The sequence below is a fragment of the Prionailurus viverrinus genome, chromosome B2 (assembly GCF_022837055.1).
Source record: "Prionailurus viverrinus isolate Anna chromosome B2, UM_Priviv_1.0, whole genome shotgun sequence".
NCBI classification, from domain to species: domain Eukaryota; kingdom Metazoa; phylum Chordata; class Mammalia; order Carnivora; family Felidae; genus Prionailurus; species Prionailurus viverrinus.
Window position 1 is genome coordinate 130,117,339 of NC_062565.1, and position 23,139 is coordinate 130,140,477.

A 23,139-nucleotide genomic window follows, 5' to 3' on the forward strand; every position below is an offset into this window, starting at 1 on the left:
GCTGGGCAACATTTGTTATTATCTGCTTTTTTATTATTGCCATCCCAGTGGGTGTAAAGTAGGTCCCCTGGCACCCTTGGTTCCTTTTTTTCTGCCCTACCTTGTTCTTTCCACAGCACATCTTAGCCTTCTAACATTTATAAATTATTTGTATTTTTTATTAACTGGTCCCCCCTCCCACTAGATTATGAATTCCATGAGAACTGGGATTTTTGATTTCTTCTTTGGTAAAATCCAAAAGCAGCTTGAATAGCATCTGGCTTATGTTAAAGCATTTAGTAAACGTTTGTTGAATGAATTAGTGAGAGGCTCTTGATAGGCCTTATCCTATTCCATATATATGGTTTTTGCTAGTGAATGTGATTTGTAAAGTGCTGGAATGGGGTGGGGGTGGGGGGTTCCATTCTTTCTTAGTGTTCGTGTCATTGAGAGCTGCTTAAGAGCCTTAAGGAATTGAGAAGCCAAAATAGACAAAATTAATATTTCACCAAACTTAATGGACAGGTTAGGGCCCCCCCATTCCCTCACGAATGAATAATGAACTTAAGTAACGGGTACTCTCTGTTCTGTATGGCAACAGCCTTTTGATGGCATCAATGACACAGAAAGAAGGTCTGGGTTGTGTTTCAGTTCCGCCAGTTGTGTACCTGTGTATTTTACAAATTAACCAAATTAGACCAAATGAGTGTTAAAAATTCTGTGGATAAGAGACCATATAATAATTATACATATTTACATATATATACATATACACATACATATACATAAATATACATTTTCCTTTTTTAATTCTCTTATTCTTTTTTTCCTAAAGACATATAATGGCATTAAAACAAATTTGTTCTCTATATATTAAAAATGAAGGAGACTAAATATTCCTCTTCAGTTTTTTTTCTCCCAGTAGAATGAATTTTTCTTGTTTCAATCTTCCCGCATATAGATGGATGGAAAGAATCATTAAGGCCCCACCTTTTTATTTATGGAGCATTTATTATTCATTATAGATCTATTCTAGGGATGAAACCCATTTATGGGAAAGAGTAATATGAGTGCTAACTTTTTGTGTATTTTTCATAAGTGAAATTGGTGGTTTCATAAATAGGAAAACCTTCTAGCACGGGTTTAAGTTAGCCAGCTACATAATGAATGGCCAAATCATCAGGACCCACCTTCCTTAGATAAACAGAAACCATAAAATCTTATTTCTAAACAGACTTGAGGAGACTCCCTTGCTTCCGGCCCATTCTAGAAGATGTGATATGGTTTGTTTAAACCAAGCTGGGTTTTAGATTTAAATTTGTTGACTCATAGAGCAGACTAAGATCTCAGACCTGCAGCCTTTCCCGGGGGGAGTTAGGTTCTCCGAGGGCTCAGATAAGCAAGGCATTTTCACTGAGCAGCCTATGAAATTGTTACCAATGACCCATGCATACTACTGATTTTACTGATTTTTGATTATAAATGACTTTTTTTTTAAGAGCCACACCCACTAGAATGGAATATAGAATTGTTAATTTGCATTTCTTTTTTTCTTTGCCACATTTAATTTCCTCAGGGGGAGGTGGAGGAGAAGGAACTATGTTCCCATTGGCCTCTTAATAAAAAAAAAAAAAAACTTACACTGAGATGAGACATAGTCAGTTTGTACTGCTTTAAGAGACAGTCTGATTGTTTATAAGCCTTCCTTGGGTGGATAATTTCCTAATTTCATTTTCCTTTGGAGTGGTGCCACTTTTTAAATACTTTTTAAAGGTGCTGCAGAACTCTTTGTGGCCTGGGTCAGAGAATCGTGTCAGGAAAGTCCATTATTTTATTTCCTTTGCATATTATTTCCCTTGGTGGTTTTGTTTTGATTTTTTTCATCCTGTGATACGAATCCGGTCTTTATCGTTAAGGGCTAAGTCCTGAAAAGTGACTGTTTTTTGGCTTCTGTGTTTTCCTGATTTGTTTCCCACTTGGAAAATAAATTGTAGTCTTAATTCTTACTTCTTTTTATCAAGGGAAAAGAATTTGCTCATGTAGGCATATGACATTTTGTGCTAAATTTTCTTTACCTGCTTTCCCAAACCCAGAACTCTCCAGGTTTTGAAACAGATGCTCTTGAGGTTTTCTTTATTCCAAAGTATAAGTGTTTACTTAGTACCCACTGAAAGGCAGGGCATGAGAGGCTACGTGAGAAATATAAGAAAATAAAAAGCGTGGCTGGAGAGAACACTGGGTACTGGAGAATAGATGGTGAACGCCGTAACCATCAGTGTGGTTAAAATTCTTTGAAAATACCTTCTGATCTATTTTTCACCTTAGATAAATGGCTGTTCACATTAATGTAGTCCAAAAACGTCTTACAACGTAATTTATTTTAAAAATTGTGGTAGAAAACAAATGACACAAATTTTACCATCTTAATAACTGTTCTTAAGTATGTAATTCATTGGTGTCAGGTATATTTACATTGTTATGCGACAGATCTCCGGAACCTTTCCATCTTGCAAAACCTAAACTCTCTACCATTAAACAATAATCTCATTGTGTCTCACTCTTAGCCCTTGTAATTTGTTTTTGAAGTGCACCTAGGTGAATCAAGTGTAAAACATTAGGACTAAAATTTAGTTACCTATTTAAATCTGATGTTGATATATTGCTGGCATTATGTAGTCCTTTCTTTTTGCTGTTTTCACAATTCAGTGCTGAAGTGATCCATATACAGGCACCTGGGTGGCTCAGTCGGTTAAGCGTCTGACTCTTGATTTTGGCTGAGGTCATGATTTCATGGTTCGTGAGACTGAGCCCCGTGTCGGGGTCCCTGCTGACAGCGTGAAGGTTGCTTGGGATTCTTCTCTCTCTCTCTCTCTCTCTCTCTCTCTGCTTCTCCCCTGCTTGTGTGTGTGTGTGTGTGTGTGAGCTCTCTCTCTCTTTCAAAATAAATAAATAAGCATTAAAAAAAATAAAATGTTCCATTTAGTTACTACCCATGAGATTTGAAGAAGTTCCCTTTGAATAATTTGCATAGTTTGCTACATGTGGAGCGTGTGAAGTAACGTGTTAATAAATAACAGTAGACAAAGTTTGATTTCTGTTACCCATTTCAAGTTTTATTTAGGATTAAACTTAAAGTAGGAACAGGATACATGGATATGAGTAATAACTAGCCCTCGTTGAGGTTTTACTGTGTGCCAGATGGTGTTTTAAGTATCTTCCCAATTACTCTGTGAGGTGGGTTGCTAACTATAACCCTTACTTCCCTAATGAATAAACTGAGGCACAGAAAAGTTAAATAACTGGCCCTAGGTTTCAGGGTTTGTGAGTGGCATAGCCCATGTTTGACCCTCAGAAGCCTGGCTTGAGTCTTCATTCTTTTTCTTTTCTTTTTCCTTTGAGACAGAGAGACAGGGAGTGCAAGCTGTGGAAGGGCGGGGGGGGGGGGGGTGAAGGGAGAGAGAGGGAGAGAATCCCAAGCAGGCTCCATGCTGTCAGCACAGAGCCCGACATGGGGCTCAAGCACACGAACCATGAGATCATGACCTGAGCCGAAATTAAGAGTCCGATGCTTAACCGACCGAGCCACCCAGGTGTCCCAAGTCTTCATTTTTAATCCCTGTACTACACCATCTTCTAGATCAGTAACCATATCAAGGTAAAAATACCAACAGAATATTATCAAAGAGATTTACGTATATATACAAGAGAAAATAGAACACAGGGGAGAAAAAACTAATATTTATAAGCTCCCTGCTTTGTATCAAATACTTTATGAAATGTTTTAATCATCCTGTTGTCCATCCAAGTCAGGTTTTCCTATCTCTGTTTTCATATACAGAAACAAAGGCCTGGGGGAATTTGGAGCTTGACTATATGATCACCTGCTAATAAGTTGAAATGTATGGATTTAAGCTTAAGATATATTCTTAAAAAGGCTAGAACATATCCTTCCGGATTCATTTTCTATTTTCTAGCTTTTTCTTTTTTTAAAAAAAAAAGCTTGTTTATTTTGAGAGTGACAGAGAGAGCCCAAGTAGGGGAGGGGCAGAGAGAGAAAGAATCCCAAGCAGGCTCCTCGTGGTCCATATGCATAGCCCAATGTGGAACTTCAGCTCATAAAACTGTGAGATCATGAGCTGAGCCACCATCAACAGTTGGACGCTTAACTGACTGAGCCATCCAGGCACCCCGATTTTGTAGCTTTTTCAGTCTTTTTTTTTTTCAACGTTTATTTATTTTGGGGACAGAGAGAGACAGAGCATGAACGGGGGAGGGGCAGAGAGAGAGGGAGACACAGAATCGGAAACAGGCTCCAGGCTCCGAGCCATCAGCCCAGAGCCTGACGCGGGGCTCGAACTCACGGACCGCGAGATCGTGACCTGGCTGAAGTCGGACGCTTAACCGACTGCGCCACCCAGGCGCCCCTGTAGCTTTTTCAGTCTTAAAGAAGAATGATGAGACCCCTTTACCATCTTAACAATCAGAGATTTGGAAATAGAGAGCAGACGGGGAGACTCCTGAAAGGGAGATTATGTCCAAGTGGAAACAGCACTGCTGTGAAATTTTAAACATTATAGTTTGAGTTACAATGAAAAGGTACGTTTCCCTAAGCCCCCAATATTTTTTTGGTGTTTTGTTTTGGAAAATAAAAACTTTAGTAGAGTTAGCCTTGGTCGTCTCACTGCAGGGTACAACAGGAATCGGGTATCATTTGTGCATCCTGTTTTAGTGTAGGTCTGGACCAGTTTTGCCAAAGAAATACTGTTCTTTATAGATACTGTACATTGTGTAATACAGGCAAGATGGTAGGAGAGGAATGTTTAATTAACATGCTCAAGAAAACTTTTTTTTTTTTGCATTAATCCAAGAAAGTTCATACCAGCTTTCCAAATGTTTTCTTTTCTAATCTTATTTGATTGAAGTACAGTTGACACCCAATGTTATGTTAGTTTCAGGGGTACAGCGTAGTGATTCGACAAGTCTGTATGTTCTGCTGTGCTCACTGCAGCTGTAGCTGCCATCTGTCACCGTATGATGCTATTACAATACTCTTGACTATATTCCCTGTGCTGTACATTTCATCCCTGTGGCTTACGCGTTCCATAAATGGAAGGCTGTATCTTCTAATTCCTTTCACCCCTTAGCCCATCCTCCTATCCCCACCCATCTGGTAACCACTGGTTTGTTCTCTGTGCTTATGGGTCTGTTTCTGCTTTGTTTGTTCATTTGTTTATTTTGTTTTTTAGATCCCACCTATAAGTGAAATCATACTGTATTTGTCTTTCTCTGACTTATTTCTGTTAGCATAATACCCTTTAGGTCCGTCCATGTTGTTAGAAATAGCAACATCTCATCCTTTTTTATGGCTGAGCAATCCATGTGTGTGTGTGTGTTTGTGCGTGTGTTTGTGTGTGTGTGTGTGTGTGTGTGTGTGTGTGTGTGTGTATGTAAACACTTTCTTTATTCATCTATCAATGGACGCTTAGGTTGTTTAAGAAAACAGATTTTGGAGACAACTGGGTGGTTCAGCTGGGTAAGTGTCAGACTTCAGCTCAGGTCATGATCTCACGGTTCATGAGTTCGAGCCTCATATCAGGCTCTGTGCTGACAGCTCAGAGCCTGGAGCCTGATTTGGATTCTGTGTCTCCCTCTCTCTCTACCCCTCCCCCACTCATGCTCCCTCTCTCTCTGTCTCTTAAAAATGAATAAATATTTTAAAAAATTATTTAAAATCCTAGCCGCTTTAAGAAAAAAAAGACAGAAAAAAATTTAATCACCTGAAGAATCCTAGTCTGATGAGATATGTATATGAAGGTGGTAACCATGGATTTGGGGGAACGCCTGCTCAGCCTTACTACTCCAGCTGGTTACTCACGCCTGTTGGTTTGAGTTGATGATGTTTTATTATGTATTGTTTTTAGGTTCACTAAATAAAAACAGGCTTTTAAAGGTTACATATTAACCCCTTCAAAACATTTTGGCCTAAGATATGAATAATTTCTGACACAGTTGAATTTGAATCCTACTCAGTTGAATTTGATATTTAAACAAGTGGGCATATCTTCGTTTAGGACTAAGGTCTCTTTCACACCCACTCTTGTCTGATCTTCTAGTTTGAAAAACCTCTTCACCATTTAGAGATGAGATTCGTGTTTATATCCGGTCTCTAGCTTGTTCATAGTGTGAAGTTAGAATTAATTACTCTAAGGATGAGTATCATTCTCTTTGTTCCAAACTTCTGTAACATTTGTGGTGTCACCCTGTTTTGAGTTTACCATCTTTTAATGTGAAGAAACAAGAAATGGAAAGACAGGATAAATCCAGAAGCACCTGTCGTAAACATTTGTGTTGCTCACGTATCGGTGAGAGTCCTACTGGAAGAAAGACAAGCAGTGTTTCACGTAGTTCACACATCCTGGCCTCTGATTAGTCTCCTAGGATTATTTGTACTTCCTGGCCCATCTGGGATCGGGGACTTGCTCATTGTTCTAGGCCTAAATCTTACCCCTGGGGAATAAAATCCAGGAGTCCCTGGGGTTGACTTCCCATGGCTGTTCCCAGCTCGCCCCCTCTGCACACAGCACTGATTTCAGCTGCTGTTGTTTCCACAAGACAAAGATCATCATATATTCCTCCTCAACCTGGCCTTTGTCTGTCACCCCATCGCCTGAAATTGTAAAAGTATTACATACAGTGTTTAATGAAAAAGCATAATGCTGAACAATTTGTAAAACAGCTTACCTTTGGTGTGAAAAGAGAATAATAAAAATGAATATTTGCATTTGCCTAAGAAAGTCTGGAAGGATACATGGGAAACTAATAAGCGTGGTTATTTACTTGTGGAGTACAGCTGGGGTTCGATTTGAATAGGTGGAGGGGAAGGTGAGAGTGAGACTTTTTATTGTATCCTTTTATAATTCGAACTATGAGAATGTACTACCATCTAAAAAGTGCTCATTGAAAATTAACTTTAAAAAGTTTCTCTGCCTCATATCTTGAGGGAAATTTGGAAAGCATGATACCTGTCACGGGGAAGTTGAAATGTTTATAATTATCAACTCAGTTTGGAGAATGTAAGCAGTAGGCTTTTGGTTAGGCACACTTGGATTCAACTGGATTCTGCGTCTATGATTGGAGAATGTAGTTAGCCTTTTTAAATCCCGATATCCTTATCTATTTGAGGGAACTAAAAAGAATTGCTTAGCCTGTCTTTCAGGAATACTGGGAATCAGGATGAGAAAGTAAATATAAAAATGCCATTTAAGCAGCAAATAAATGGATGATTACTATAAGGTTTCTGGAGGAAGTTGTGGCACCGATTTCCAAAGAGGAGGAGGGACATAGATCTCACCATCTTCCTCTTTTTTAAGGTCTGGTCAGCTTTCAAATTCTTGAACTTGAGGGGGATAAAGAAGGTCTATGTAGTTCTTCTTTCATATTTCTGCCTTGAAAATCTAGAGAATCTTTGTCTTCTGTTGGGAGAAAATTCACTTTTAAAAAAAGCATCTATGTAATACCTTTTTTTGGCTGTTCAAAAGTAAAAGCTCTTTATTGCTGATGAATAATAATAGACTTAAGCAAATGGGAAATTTATTGGTTCATGAAAGTGAAAAGACCAGGGGCATCAACCTTCAGGTATGGTTGGGTCCAGGTGCTTAAAAACTAAGATTAAGAATCCATCTCCTTCTTTGAGCCTGTTCTTCAGTATTGGCTTTTTTGTTTTGTTCTAAGTTAGACTCTCCTTTTATGGAGGCAAAATGACTACTAGGGGCTCTAGGCTCATATGTGGCTAGTTTCAACAGATACAAAAGAAAGAGAAAGCCTTCTTTTCCTGTTCCAGAAATTCTCAGGCTGGATGTCATTGGTACAGTTGGGACATAGCCTCTCTTGTAACCAATCACCAATGCCAGGAAGATACTAGGCTCTGATTGGATAAGCCTGGCAGTCTTGGAGCCCAGGGTTGGGGTTAGCTTCACACAGATCACATGGACTGAGAGAGGAGGAAGGTGGTTCCTCAAAGCTATGTCTAAAATAAGTACAGGGGTGCCTCGGTGGCTCAGTCGGTTAAGAATCCAACTTCCGCTCAGGTCATGATCTCACGGTCCGTGGGTTTGAGCCCCACGTCGGGCTCTGTGCTGACATGACAGCTCAGAGCCTGGAGCCTGCTTCGGATTCTGTGTCTCCCTCTCTCTCTGCCCCTTCCCCACTTGGGTTCTGTCTCTCTCTGTCTCTCAAAACTAAATAAACATTAAAAAAATGTTTTTTAATAAGTAGAAAAGGTTAGCAAAGGGTGCTAGACATGTCTTCCCTCCCTCCCCTCAAAACACAAATGCAGAAACTTAATGCAGTGTATTGGGGCATTATGAGGATGAAATGATAAACAAGACATCTCTCATAGGGCTTAGAGTCATGTCAATATGCATCCCTGTACACGTGTAGCAATGAAAAGTAGAGAAGTGCTAGAACACAGGTACTGGTAATAGCTAACATTTATTCAGTGCTTTCTAGATTGCAGGTACTGGTCTGAGCACATTAGCTTTTTAACTCATTTAGCCTCCAAAAGAGCCAGAAAAGGTAGCAGCTGTTTTCCCATTTTGTAGATGAGAAAGCTGAGGCACAGAGAAGTTACTCTGACGTGTGTCAGGAACACAGTTGTTACTGAATCTCGCCAGCCAGGATGCTGAGATCCCTAGCAGGGGCCGCTGTGTGAAGAGATCTTAGAATGTTAGGAGGATTCCACCAGAGAGGGAGAGAGGGCAAAGGTCTGATTCGAGGAGAAAGAAACAACAAAGGAGTGGAGCTGAGGAGGTACAGAAAGTCTTTAAAATGGTGAGGAGCGAGGTTTGACTTTAGCATGGGGCTTGTGAAAAAGGGAGGTGAACAGAGGGAGGGGAAGAATGGTTCCCCGGGACCGGTGGTAAAGCCTGGCCGGGTTCAGATTGAGTCGGGCTTGTTCTGTAGTCAGTAGGATTTTTAAGTAGAAGAAGGGTATGGATAAATAAGAAAATGGCCAGACCCCTGAGTATTTTTAGTGGGGGACGTTGGCTTTATTCCGCTGCCTTATGTTCTTGAGATGTTTTGGAAGGTTTTTGCAAATGTCCCGTTGGGTGGCATTTTGGTGGTTGTTGCTTTAAATGACTTTGCTACGCTTTCGTGAAGGGTCTTTTAAAAAGGAGGCCGTTTTCTGACATTCTGTTTTCTGTAACTGCTATTGAGGAGAGGTAAAGCAAAGCCAGGCTCTTCTAGAACGCTTTCAACACGAGACAAGCAGTTCTCTGTTTCTGTCACAGTTTTACAGTAAGGCCATTCAGCACTCAGCACCAAGAAGATAACACGGTACGCTTATTTAGTAGTCTAATTGCTCTTCTGTTTTGTTCCGTCATTAAACGGTGTTAGAATTGAGAATTAGGACTCTCTTTCCTCGCCAGAAGAAAACACAAGTGGCTTGTTGACTACAAGATTTACTCTCCCAGATACTTCCAGAGTAATATAAAATCCTGGCCGAGTGTCCACAGCAAGGAGCTGGTAGCATGTGCCCCGGCCTCCTCTCCTGAATGCAGGCTTCATGCCCAGAAGGACATCATAAATCATTTAAAATTTATGATGAGCCCGGTCGTGTGCTACATCCTGTTAGTTGGCTGCCGTCTGTCCTCCTCACACTACAGCCTTCCTTCTTCAGAGCACACAGAGACTTTTTCAGATGAGCCATAGGACAAACAGCTCAGGATTTTCCCTTTGGCGGGCCCAGCCAAGTAGCAGAGGGGGCAGAAAACAGAAGACTCCTGTTCGTAGAGTTTTGCCACAAGCCTCGTTTGCTTTCTCGTAGACTGGAGGGAGGGAAGGGGCAGAAAACGAAACTGTTAGCATTATTTGCCTATTTTCTTTTATTCATTTATGCAACAAATGCACATGTTTTCTGAGTTCCAACAACCTGCGAGGCACTGTTGGAGAAACAGCAGTAAACAAAACAAGAGCTTTGGTTCTCATCGAAACTCCATTTAAGGAGTGAGTCCCATTTCAGGAGGGGGTGACATACTGTGCAGGATAAGGTAGACAGAGGCGAGAAGACGAACAAGCTATTCCACGGCTGTGCGATGGAGGGATTTCTGATAAGGTGACATTTGAGCAAAGACTCGAAGGAAGTGGTGGAATGAGCCGTGTGGGGGTCTGGGGAAATCCCATCCTGTAAGGACAGAGGCCACCGTGCAGGAGCTTGCTGCTTGCATCAGGTGACAAGAAGCAGGGCTGGAGCAGAGAGAGCCAGGAGGGAGAGGTGAGGAAAGGATCCCATGGGGGGGGCGGGAGGCATCATGTGGGGGGCAGCCTCTGGGGGGCATGGTGGAGACCATGCCAAGGAGTAGAGAGAGAATTCAAAGTGAGATGGATGGACAGCCATTGTATGTTTTTGGAAGATCAGTCCTCTTCAAATACTTGTAGCACCAGAGTATAAGCGTGAAGGCAGGAAAATGGGGCACAGTGCATCCCTCGCTTAGCAAAGTGTGTGCTGTTGTAACCAGAATTGAACTGTCAGAACTTGAATTCACCCAATCCAGAGAGCAAAACAGAAGCCTTGGGTTTGCTTTGATCTTCATAAAAAAACCACACACGCTTTTTTAATTGGGATAAAAGTAAGTAACCACGAGCTGTTTACTCAACTGGTAACCATACTTTTCATGGAGAGACCTAGCTACTGCATCCAATGATCTGACCTCCCTGCTAAATCTCTTCCCCAGCAGTATTTGTGAGACCCCCAACATTATTGCTATCATTGCACAGATTAGTGTGAACTTCAGAGTCAAAGAACAGCTGGTTGGATACTAGGCATCAGGTTCTAGGGGGCTTCAACAACCCACTTTGCTCTCAGTGAACACAAAGGTAACTCAGACTATTTTCCCATCACGGATGACTTACTTTACTCTAGAGCTATGGGGAGCACGGGTTTGATGAACGTGTGAAATTACAGGGAGTGGGATTCTGACTCCCTTTGAGGAATATCTTCCTAAGAACGAGGGTGACAGATGCCTGGAGAGGGCCATCCTGCCTCTGAATGTTTTCAGCAGGTGAGCACATCTCAGGAATGTTCCTGAAATGGCTCCTGCTTTGGGCGGCATGTTGGACGGGAGTGACCTCTCAGACTCATTCCGATGCAGAACGCTTCCAAGCCTATGAAAAAGTGTCCAGTGAATGTGCTTTGCAAACATACAGACACTATATAAACATGAGGCAAATATTTTAAAAGATGAAGAGTGTGATACTTGTTCTTCTGGGAGAGCAGTGGTTGGAACTTTGTGCCCCAGCAACATACTTTCCATGCTCAGTCGCCTGCAGTGTGTTCTCATTGGCCCCGTACACAGTTATCTGCACTACGTGTTAAAAATCCGCTCAGCCAAAGACCAAACAAATTGCCAAGACGTTTTCCTATCAGGGCCCGTTTATAAGAGGTAAAGCAAAGAACAAAGCTGTCGGTTTCAGTTCCTGGCAGGAAGCCAAGCTGCTTCAAAGCTCCAGAATTTGCAAGGAAGAAAGATGAGGGATTTTTAACTGAGATTAAATTAGAACTAAAGCGACAGAAAGCTTAAAAGTTAAAACTGAAGCATCCTCAGGGATCCATAATGGAAAGGCAGAAACAAAAGATAGGTTTGGGCTCTCAGACGATCTTTCAGTACAAGAGTGAAAGCTTTTAAAGGCGCCCAAAGCAGTGATTACAGAATGGCTTTGATTAATGATACTGGATCACACAACATTTGAGCTGGATGAGTTGTCCGTTAGCGATCACTGAATCGCGTCCCTCAGTTTACAGATAACAGATCAGAGGCACTGGAACCTGAAGAGACAGCTCACAGAACTCATTGTGGAAGTTCTGGGACTAGAATCCAGGACCCCTGACAACCACTTCATGTTTTAGATCACTCTGCAGAAACAGCAAACAATGAAAAGTTGTTTCCTAAGGTGAAGGGGCAGACAGCCACAAGGACTATGTTCTGAATCGACTGCATTTGGCCCCTCAGAATGTGGCTAATGGCACCTGCTCTTGCAATTGCCACCTGTGTCCTCAAGCTTGGAATCCTTGGGCCCACCTCCAGGCCTGGGGGCCGGGGCAAGCGGCAGGAGCCGTCCTGCGGTCCAAAGAGGTCGACCAGCAGCCCAGACCCCGGTGCGGCTGCCTAAACTTGGCATCTGTTCCCCATTCTATGGTCTTATCCCACCTCAAGTCCTGTTGTCACTTCCCTGGACAAATTTAGCCCCATCCGTCTTCTGCCCCAATCTGTCTCGGGCCTGGGTCTCCTCAGAGCCCCAGTCAAGCATGAATGGGTTTGTACAATCCTTGGGGAACCACAGTGGTCAGGGTCCTTCTGAACCACCTGCACTGTCTTTGCAGTGCCCCATGGTGTCATTGTGGGTGTTGTTTGGCTTCCTGTGCTGACAGGAGTTCTCATTGACAAAAGCCTGAACAAATCGAAGCTGTACTGAAATAACAGCACTCTTTTTAGATGAAAGAACTCCCATCAAAGAACAGCTCTGGCTGCCCCCCCCTTCCCCCACCCAGTTAACTTTGTCCATTGAAATGACCAACATTCACGGGAGCTGTTGTTACTTGCTTCTGGAAGAGGGTGGAGAGTGAGGGTGGGTGGCAATCTAAAGGAAGACGGGAAGTTGTGTGTGTGTGTGTCTCCATTGGAACCAATAAGATGTTTGTGATTATTTTTTTGACCATTTGTTCATTCACTCATTCATTTATTCTTTGTCTTGTTTGTTTATATTCTGATTCTATCCAAAACTATGTTTGACAAAACCAGGAACAAAGGGCACATATGCGGTAAATAAAATAAAAATGAATTCAGGTCTCTAAGAAGGAGGAAACAGATTTCGTCGGAGTTGTCATATGAAATCTGTGTTAAATATCAAATTTTACTCTGACCTTTGTCAGGATAAAGGTCAGGATAAAAGACGAATACCAGGATTAAAGAGGAATACACAATTAATGGTTATCAGAAAAGGTAAAAAATATTTCAGTTTCTTCAAGAGAGACTAAGTGTTGGTATTCTGGGACTCATGCCATTACTAAACACTTACTGAGGACGTGCAGGTGCTGGGCCCAAAGCTCTTGGCCCAAGACACACCTCTCCCTTCCCTTCTCTGTCTTCAAAGTGTCCTTACTTCAGGCCACCTGGGGCACCCCCAGAAAACATGTGCTTAGTGTTAGTACGAGTTCTGTTTCTGGGTGTCAGAGTAGGGCTTGCAGTAATGGGGTTTAGTTTGGATCTTGAAATGATGTTGTTCATGTGGTTCCAGGATTTGCAAATTCTGAGGCCAGGAATAGGAATTTTAGGGGGAAACAGAATCCAGTCCTGCTGTGGCTACCCAGTCTCCACCAACGCACCTTTCCTTCTACCTAAATTGCCCTTTCTGTGGCCCCTTTTTGCTGTGTCAAGATGCTTTTTCTAACAGGGCATCTAGAGGGAAGAGACTTGTATAAGAACACACGTCAGAGAATGTCGGCTCAGAGGATTAGTAGGTGACGTGACTCCGTATTAATTTTACACACCTCTTTGGCCCCTCAAAGTGGGGAGTAGAGTCAGACCTGCAGGGTTCAGGAAACTAATATTATATACACATAAAGTGAATACTATTAAAGTCCCACCCTGAGCTTCTCCACTCTGAAGTTGTAACAGGAATTTAAATTCTTCCAGAAGGAAGAGGCAGTGTTGAGATCCCCATCCCTTTACATGCCTGTGAAAGCATGAATTCATTCCATCCTCTTAAGACTTGGGGTTTGTCAGGGGATGTACTGGAACATGCTAGACCTTTTGAGTATGGCAAGGAAATGAGTCACAGAGATCTGATGTGTTGGACTTTTGTGATAGATGGCAGGAGGAAGAGTAGTCCTTTTTCACTGGGATTCAGATGAATTACCTGAATATTTATTGAGTGTTTGTTTGTTTGGTTTAAATGTAAGCATACATATCCTTTACATACATTGCATATTCACAAAAGCCGGTTTTAGAATGCCTAAAAAAAGGAATATTTCAAACTGTGTGCTCTTTAGTTGATAGGAAATCATGTGTCTGGATTCTTGGCCAAACATCGTCATATGAAGGACCAGGCCCAGGGGCTGGGTTTCAGAACATGGGCTGCAGTCCTTTGCCTTTGTCCTAATGATACTGACTCCAACCACATGTTTTCCGAGACGACTAGAAACACTGGGGTTTGAGCCTTCAAGTGAACAGAATAAATGTGTTCGATTCTACTTGCAATGTTTTTCATAATTATTTTAAGCAATGACTTGATTCTTACTTATGCTTATTCTCTTTAAAAGTATTAGAAAGGAAGATATCCACAAGACAAAGTAGAGAGGAGCTGATAAGAAGGGGCGTTCTTAAGGAGTTGCCTGATCAAGGTGAGGAAATTAATCATACATTTAAAGTAACTTGATCCCTCATTCTTTGGTCTTTCTTTCATTTTCTTTTGAAATTTAAGATGATCATGGTCTTTGGAAGATAAAGCAGTGAGTATGGCCCTCTGAGAGTCTTGCTTTAATTCAGAATGCCTTTGTGGGCTGCAGAGGATCGAAGGTATTCTAGAAAAGAAATTCAATGACCTTCTTGGTGAGTCCTTCACCGTATGTCACTAACCCTAAAGCTCTCCAAAGGTGAACTGGCTGAAGATACAGATAAGATACAAATGCTTATATGACCCCTCTTCTTTTCTTGAGCTTCAGTCTTTCTATACAATTTATCTCAATTGTTTGAGTAAATGCAAAGTTTTAGCTTGGCTGGTGCCTTTGGGTTTCTTCAATCTACCAGTAAAAGAAAAAGAGAGAGAAAAGAAATGTCAATGTACCTCTTGTCCTTTATTCTCTATAATACATTCAAATGTTCAATCAGTAAGGCATGAATAGACAAATTAATCTGCTTTATGCATTCTCTCAAGTAATTTTCCTACCGTTGTGCTCTTTTCATTTCTTTGAATCTAATTGTCTTTCACCTTTTCACTAACAATTACTATTTCCAAGTATTTTTCCCCTGCCCCTAATCTTCCCCTGCCCCCTTTTATTACCCTCCCAAGAGGGAGTCTTTCTCAAAAAGACAAGGATTAAGTACAAACCAAGATAGACCCTCAGAAGAAGACACCGAGATTGATTATTTCTCCAAATAAGTAATGCCAAATAATTTTCATTGCTCCCACTACTATTAAAACTAAAGGGAATTTTTGTTGCAAAATTGTTGATTTACCTCGTGCCTTCCCTTGCCCCACCCCCTGGATATTTACTGGGCTAAAGTTGTATTACTGTACTTTTATGAAACAAGGTACTATTAATTTGGAATTGAAATCATACTACTTCTCTTTTTCTGATAAATGTGCCTTGCAGAGAACATCTTTTGGAATTCACTATTTATAAACCCAAATGACACACTTTTTCCAACATCTGAATAATTCCTGAACAGGGCTAGGGAATGCTTTACTATTTTACTCCTGCTTCAAAGAATGTAGGGAAAAGTCTGGAATGAATAATACCATTTTTCTTGAGCCCTCACAGTTTTAGGCATTTGATTTCAATCTCTGACCTATTATACTTTTCTCATTCTGTTTTATGAATGAATTTTATGTCTTCTCTAGTTTTCCATTACTAGGAAGCTATTTATTTCCTGTCTGGGGCTTAAAAAAAAAAATGCACATCCCTAACTTATTGTCAGTTGAAGGTAGACTTGAAATGTTAAAATCTGTCTCCCCTCTAATCTCTTGGGAGGCAGGAGAAAAACTACAAATCCACTGAGCAATCAGTCCCCTTTCTGGGGAGAGTAATACCCTTTCTGGGGTTGGCCAGTGTAATTGTTTGGTATCGTTTATTTGGAAATTTAAAAAAAAAAAGGTTTTTTTAATCTTTATTTATTTTTGAGAGAGAGACAGAGACAGAGACAGAGTACAAGCAGGCGAGGGGCAGAGAGAGAGAGAGAGAGAGACACAGATTCCGAAGCAGGCTCCAGGCTCTGAGCTGTCAACACAGAACCTGATGCGGGGCTCAAACCCACAAACCGTGAGATCGTGACCTGAGCTGAAGTCAGATGCTTAACCGACTAAGCCACCCAGGCACCCCAATTTGGAAATGTTTTAAAGAAAGGAAAAATGGAAAAATTTATGATGAAACCGTTACCGAGTATGAAACACAGATATAAAGACCCCCTTTTTTTATCTGATTAAAAAATCATAGCTAGAAAAAAGCTTACTTTTTCTAAAAACAAGTGGCAATGGCCAGTTTAAAGAAATCCTTAGTGTTGATTGGTTTTTGCTCTGCCTAATCTGTTAAACTATGTACTTGATCGCTTATGATATCATATACTTATTTCCCAGAAATCGGACACTGGTTGACCTTTTGGTAACTTTTGTAAGCTGAACATTACAAGTTTTAAAACATAAAAGAAGAAAAACAATTTTTCACCTAAACATACTGTAATAGGTTTAATGTTTGGGAAGCCATAAGTTACTGAATTGTACTTTCTGCCTTTTTTTGTGGCCCCTAAGTAGACCTATAGAAATGACCTAAACCGGGGCGCCTGGGTGGCGCAGTTGGTTAAGCGTCCGACTTCATCCAGGTCACGATCTCGCACTCCGTGAGTTCGTGCCCCGCATCAGGCTCTGGGCTGATGGCTCAGAACCTGGAGCCTGTTTCCGATTCTGTGTCTCCCTCTCTCTCTGCCCCTCCCCCGTTCATGCTCTGTCTCTCTCTGTCCCAAAAATAAATAAAAAACGTTGAAAAAAAAATAAAAAATAAAATAAAAAAAAAAAAGAAATGACCTAAACCTTGAAAGTTCCTGGTGATGCCTATAGTAAACAGTCTTTTCCCCTTTTCGACCAAGGGCTGGAAAAAAATAGTTTTCTGTCATTTTTCCAAAAACAATTATCTTGAGAGTTTCGGTCTGTTTTCAGCTCTAGCCAGAGACTGGAAGCTGCTGTGCTTGGTGACAGCCTCCTGTCTTCTACCAGTGAAGATTCATTCTTTGCCTTGATCTGCTTGACCTTGCCTCAGCTCTCTTGACACTTACTGTCAATTTTGCCCTTTATTCAGTGAGCCAGATAAGCTTTTAGAATCCCTCCAGCTCCCCTAGGTTTGACCATCCCACCCCACCCCACCCCACCCCACCCCCTCACTCTCAGCTATATTGTTATTATTATTATTCCTTTTAGATGATCTTTTTTACAGTAAGATCTAACTTCAGCTAAAAGTTCAACAATTGGCCTTCTCTCCTTCTCTCCTGAGAATTCCAAGGTCTAGTCCAAGTTCCTTCCTTATTTCTGGTTCTTTCCTTCCATCTCTCCCCGTAGCTTTAACACGAGGGCAAGGAGATGTTTCTGCCTGCCTTCCAGCCTCCTTTCTTTCTCTCCTGTGGTGTACTTTTTAACCTTCTGATGAGTCACTCACCTTTTGGTCTCACAGCCTTCTCCTTATCTCTGTTTCTCTGTGAACTATATCCCAGATACACTTGTTTGAGCAGAAGGAGGTAAAGCCCCCAGACGTCTGTGTATCTCTTGGTTCACTTTAAGCTTACAACCTTTTTTGAGTTGCCTTTTGCCTTTGCACACGAATGCTCTTATTGCTGTAACGCCAGCGTCTTTCCCTGCTGTCCTTTGCCAGCACGTGTGTGTGTATTTTACTTACATACGTAAACTGTATCAAGGACTTAACTTATTCTAACTCTACAATGACGTACAAAACTAGAAAACTTTTTCAATACACACGCCAATTAGTTATTAATAACGTCATCTCTACTGTGTTTTATTCTTGAATTCTGTATTTATCACATATGTGTCTCCTTTTTCTACAGTTATTTTCATATGCGCTAGCTTTATTTCATACCTCGAAGTAAGTATCTTTCCACTTTGTTGACTTTATGTGATAATCCAATTTCTTATTGCACTTTGACTATTAATTTTCTCTCTAGCTTTTTTGTTCTAGATTTTAAAAAATCGGTTCTTTAACCTACTATAGAATTCTAGCTTAATAAGGGTTGAAACAGAATTAAATTTTCATTAACATAACTTCAGCATATTTTTGTTATCAACTAAAGCCAGAGAACTCAAAGGTAAATTTGTATTTGGGTTGCCTAAAAATTGAGGTTTTTTTTTTATATAAAGAAGTGGTTTTCTACTTTGTTTGGAATTTTCCATTCTTGCATTAGTTTTTGGTTTTCCTGTGTCTAATACCTGGACATTACATTATGTCTCCCCTCCCTTGTTTTTAATAGTGAATTCCTTGGGATCTAATAATAAGAATGAAGAGTCTTTTGGTTTCATTTTGGTTTGACCTATACTCTTCGAAAAGTATTACCTTAATTTTATTGAAATAGTTAAGATTTACTTGCAATGGCATTACCTTCAATTATTGTCTATTTTACTTTTAGACAGGAATCAGATTATAGGTACTTGGAAGTTATATGGCTTAAGCAACAATTTCATTTTCATTTTGAGCATGACAGAATTCCATGATATGTATTTTTCTTATTAAAATGTCATGCCTGTTTTTGTGGAGAAGGCCAATGGATTTTATTGTTGAGCCAAAGCAGTTCAGTCATATTTAATGAAAGTTTGAGAGATGATCTCTGTTTTATTTGTAACGATTGCCAAAATAAGATTAATAAAAAACTGCATAAGAATCGCTGTAATCATGCATTTCTTCAAATTTGCAAAGTCAAAACTTCAACTTTATTATTATTATTATTATTATTATTATTATTATTATTACTTTTACAATGGTAGCAAAGCCTCTTCAAATGTTCCATATATGACCTAAGGTTAATCTTTTCAAGTATCACTGAGTTAAGAGTTTATGCAAAATCTCATTCACTTTTGAAGCTTCTAAAAATTATGAAAGTTCAGAGATTAAAATTAGTTATTTCTGATTTAGATAACATATTGCAAATTTTATTTTCAGTTGTGATTTTTAAAAAGTTCCTCTGCAATTACTTTTTCTTTTAATTACATGTTTTTCCCCCTAATGTTTTCAAATTATTATTAGGTCACATTAAAGGCTTTTGGTCAGTTATATGTGACAATGATCTGAATACATTTTAATATTTCCATAAGTAAGAAAATGAAAATAAAATTAGCCTCACTACTAGCTTTTCCTGAATACAGAGTGGCAGTTACCTTTCTATGTAAAGTTAGCATATCATAGATGCAACAATCTGGAGACAGTGGCAGTTGGAAAATTTCATATTATCCCTCTTATCATTTGTATGTGTAACTACATTTCATGTTATTTGTGTACTTATATTCACCTTGTGTTTTTAGTGCTTGTTAAAATGTTTATTCCATTTTTCAGATTTCTCCTTTTACCGTTCAGTGTCTGAATGACAGAGACTCCTAAGTCCTGACTTCAACAAAACCAAACGCAAGAAGAGAAGGGCTGTGCTGCCCTGGGATATTTCATAATTAGGATAATAATTTCTACTGTCCTAAAAGGGCACGTGGATATCCCCACCATTACTGTTTTTCCCCCAAGACTAAGGATTTCCTAGCTCTTTTGTTTGAATGAAATGTTTAGTAAAACATGGTGAAACAATACAGGATGTATTTGGTTCCCAGGGCCTGATACATGAACCCAAACCCTATAGTCCTAATAACTGGAAAACTGGGTTTTAAGAAAACCATCAAGTTAGACATCTAGGTGTTTCTTTCCCCATTTTAGATGGAGATGTAACAGTTAACTTTGAAAATTCAAACGGGCACATGATACCCATCGGAGAGGAATCTACCCGAGAGGAAAATGTAGTAAAATCTGAAGAAGGTAATGGCTGTGTAGCTGAAAAAACACCACCTCTGGAGGAAAAGGCAGAAGATAAGAAAGGTAAAATCAAGAGAAACCCCCTATTCTTTTGTTTCAATACAGCTCAATATTGAGAATCAGGTCTTAGGCTCCAAACAGTGATTCTTAGGTTAGGACCAGTTAGAGAGAGAGCAGGTTTGCAAATACAAAGAAGAGAGAAATTATAACTAGTGAAGAGAAATAGGATGATTTTCTTAGGTAGATGCGTCCATTTTGTAAGCACATCATTATTTATTTTTTTATTTAATTAATTAACAATCAATTAAGCATTAATTAACAGTAATAATCAGAAGGGATATTCTCTTCAATCATTAGAGAGCTGGGAATTTTTTTTTAATGTTTATTTTTGAAAGAGAGTATGAGTGGGGGAGGGGCAGAGAGAGAGGGAGACATAAAATCTGAAGTAGGATCCAGGCTCTGAGTTTATTTATTTTGGGAGAGGGAGCACACAAGCGGAGCAGGGGCAGAGAGAGGGGGAGAGAGAGAGAGAGACAGAGACAGAGACAGAGACAGAGACAGAGAGAGAGAGAATCCCAAGCAGGGCCTCTCCACTGTTAGCACAGAGCTGACGTGGGGCTTGATTGCATGAACCATGAGATCATGACCTGAGCTGAAATCAAGAGTCGGATGCTTAACCAACCGAGCCATCCAGATGCCCCCTCAGAAACTTCATGTCAGTATTATGTTTATTATTATTTTTTTTTTAGAAAAAATGGTATCAATCTGAATATCTTTTTTACTGGTTAGAACTGACCCCTGTGAGCATGTCAGCATGGTAGAACATCAAAACCAAGATATTTCAGCATAGCACTGTCTCCATTTGTGGGAGCTTGGCTGGTGGCATCCAGATACTTAATGTTGTAGGTCCTAGTTGAGGTTCTAGACATGTCTGAGAGAGACCCAGGAATAGTTCCCAGAGATGCTAGGGACTGTGGTTACTGTATTAACCACAGAAACCTGCGTTATGATTTGTCTGTGCAATTAGAAATTTCAAAAGATGCCAGGGGCAATTATGCTATTCTCTGAAGGCTTCTTTAAAGACCTTGGTTTCTAGAGTGAATATGCTATGGTCAGTTAAGATACCAGCAAAATATATGTCTATCAAGGACCCCTCAAGACATTCACAAGTTCCTGGTCACTGGTTCTAGATGATTCCATGCAGCATAGAAATGAATCCTTAGGAGACAGACTGTTTCCTGTTCTATAATGTCTGCCTATGAGTTGAATGGCAAAAACTTGTCAGACCTAGCTTAAGTTCTGTAGGCATTTTGAGAATTCTTAGAAACTGCTGAAAGCAAACTTCTCTTCCTCTGTTCTTGACCCAAATCCTTCAAAGACAAAAGAACAAAAACAAAGAAACAAAAGGGCATTTGACAGATATTGTAACTTAAAATTACTTTCTCTGAAAGTCCATAACCCCTTGTTTGCATTTAATTAGCCTGCAGAAGTTTTAGAAGCCCTATTAACAATCTGTTAGAAATTTATTGTTTTGCTTTATTCAATATTAAGCATAGTATTCGGGGGCTTTCCTTAGTCCTGCTCCCTTGAAAGACTCTGGTTAAACTTACAAGTACTGACTATAAGAAATTAATATTTTTAATGATAATATCCCTGGAACATAAAGAGAAAACAGACCTACATAGATTTCAAGGGGATTAATTTGAAAGTATTCGTGCAAATAGTGATTTTTTTTTCAAGTCCAACTGTCCTGTCTCACCAAACTGTTGAGTTTCAAATCCATCTGTGGTTTGTCCCTGATACAGTCTTTTCAACATTCAAGAATCACACCCTTAAAAAAAAGAAAAATCACACCCGTCATTATGGAACAGTCCATCATTAGTGCTTGTCTGGTCCGTGTGGCATGTCAGTCATTGGGCTGGCCTAACTTCAAAGGAAGTGTTTCCCTTATCAACCTAATAAAGTGTTGCTGACAGTTTTATGTTAATTAAGCCAGCAGGCCCTGATGTTCTAAAAAGATGGCAGACCTTATAGTCATAGGTCCACGGATGTTTGAGAGTGTTTTTGCTTTCTTATTCTTTACTTAGAATTAGTACATTCAGTTCTTTTTGGTCAAATAAGGTCCAAGATAGCGTCTTGCTTAGCTAGTCTGTACTGAAAGAGATAGAAATAAATGCTGGACATGCTGCCATATCACTAATAAGGCAGCAAAGCCTCCCTCTCACAGTGTGGATGGTGCACCTGCCAGAGCCACACTGAAAGTGGGGGGAAGCATTTGGTGTGGAAGCTGCTTCCTGAGAGTAAAAAAGAACGTCACTCATAACTCACGTTACATAGTATTACGTTAAATAGAAAATACCTCATACACCAAGATCACCATTTATTTCTCTGGAAAGATAGCATTTAATTCCAAACAACAACCCAAGATTCCCTTTTCCTTCTGCTCCTTTCATGGTCTCACTGTCATGCAAATCCACGATCCCATGTCCTTAATTCACCCTTCGGCTGTTCTTAATTCCTTTTTGGGGGGGTAAAATGCTCCCTTTGCTTTCACATGAAACGAATTTATCCAAGAGTGTTATTTGATCCATCGATTAGTTATATTTGCAAAACCATATCATGTGCCTTTACAGTCCCAAATGCTTGTATCCGTGTCCATACTCTAATAGTTGAAACATGAAGATCAAAGAAAACAAAATAAATGGCAAGTGCCCTTTCCATTACACCATGTGTGGGTTCTGCCCAGGACGCTTGGGTGTTCCTGGGTCTCTGATCCTCACCGGAATCTCGAGTTAGTACTTGGGCCTCTGATGCCCAATACTGCTGACTTTTCCCTTAAAACCTTCAGGGCTTTTAGTCTCCCATTATTCTTTCTCAGTAAGTGCCTTGAAATATATAAGAAAAACTGATCTGTATTATGTTAAAGATACATTGGTGTTAAATGTAAGAAATCTGAAAATTATGTGATACTATGTCCATTGAGGTATTAGAGAGCACTTTCAATGAAGTAACAAGTGATTGACATGCATCTGTTTCACAAACAAGAATGAAGGTCTACCATAGGTAAGACTTTGCTGGGACCAGAAAAAGAATGGTGAGTCAGAATTGCCCTTTGACTTCAAGCAGATTGTGGCCTCCGGGAGACCAGCATCAAAACACCTGAGTACAGGGAGCCAAAGAGTTTGCGGTGAGAACCACATTTGGTTCTTAGAAGCAGATATTTCCAAACTGAGGCCTGAAGGAGACAAGGAGGTAGTCATGTGAAGGAGAGGAATAGGAGCAAAGGTGACTTCTAGGTAAGGTGAGGGCCACATGCTGTTCTCAGGTTCGCTCTAAGTGCCGACCTGAACGTTCCATGGGGTGGAAGGAGCCACCTTGGA

The 23,139-nt window shown here is 40.2% G+C and overlaps 1 protein-coding gene across 6 annotated transcripts in view; it reads left to right on the forward strand.

Moving 5' to 3' along the window:
• PHACTR2 (phosphatase and actin regulator 2) overlaps positions 1-23,139 on the forward strand; it is a 132,123-nt gene that overhangs the window by 49,265 nt on the left and 59,719 nt on the right. For all 6 annotated transcript variants that reach the window (XM_047857872.1, XM_047857874.1, XM_047857877.1 and 3 more), the window contains exons 3-4: positions 14,297-14,377; positions 19,664-19,822. In XM_047857872.1, coding sequence (XP_047713828.1) covers positions 14,297-14,377; positions 19,664-19,822 — 240 coding nt within the window. The remainder of the gene's footprint in view (positions 1-14,296; positions 14,378-19,663; positions 19,823-23,139) is intronic.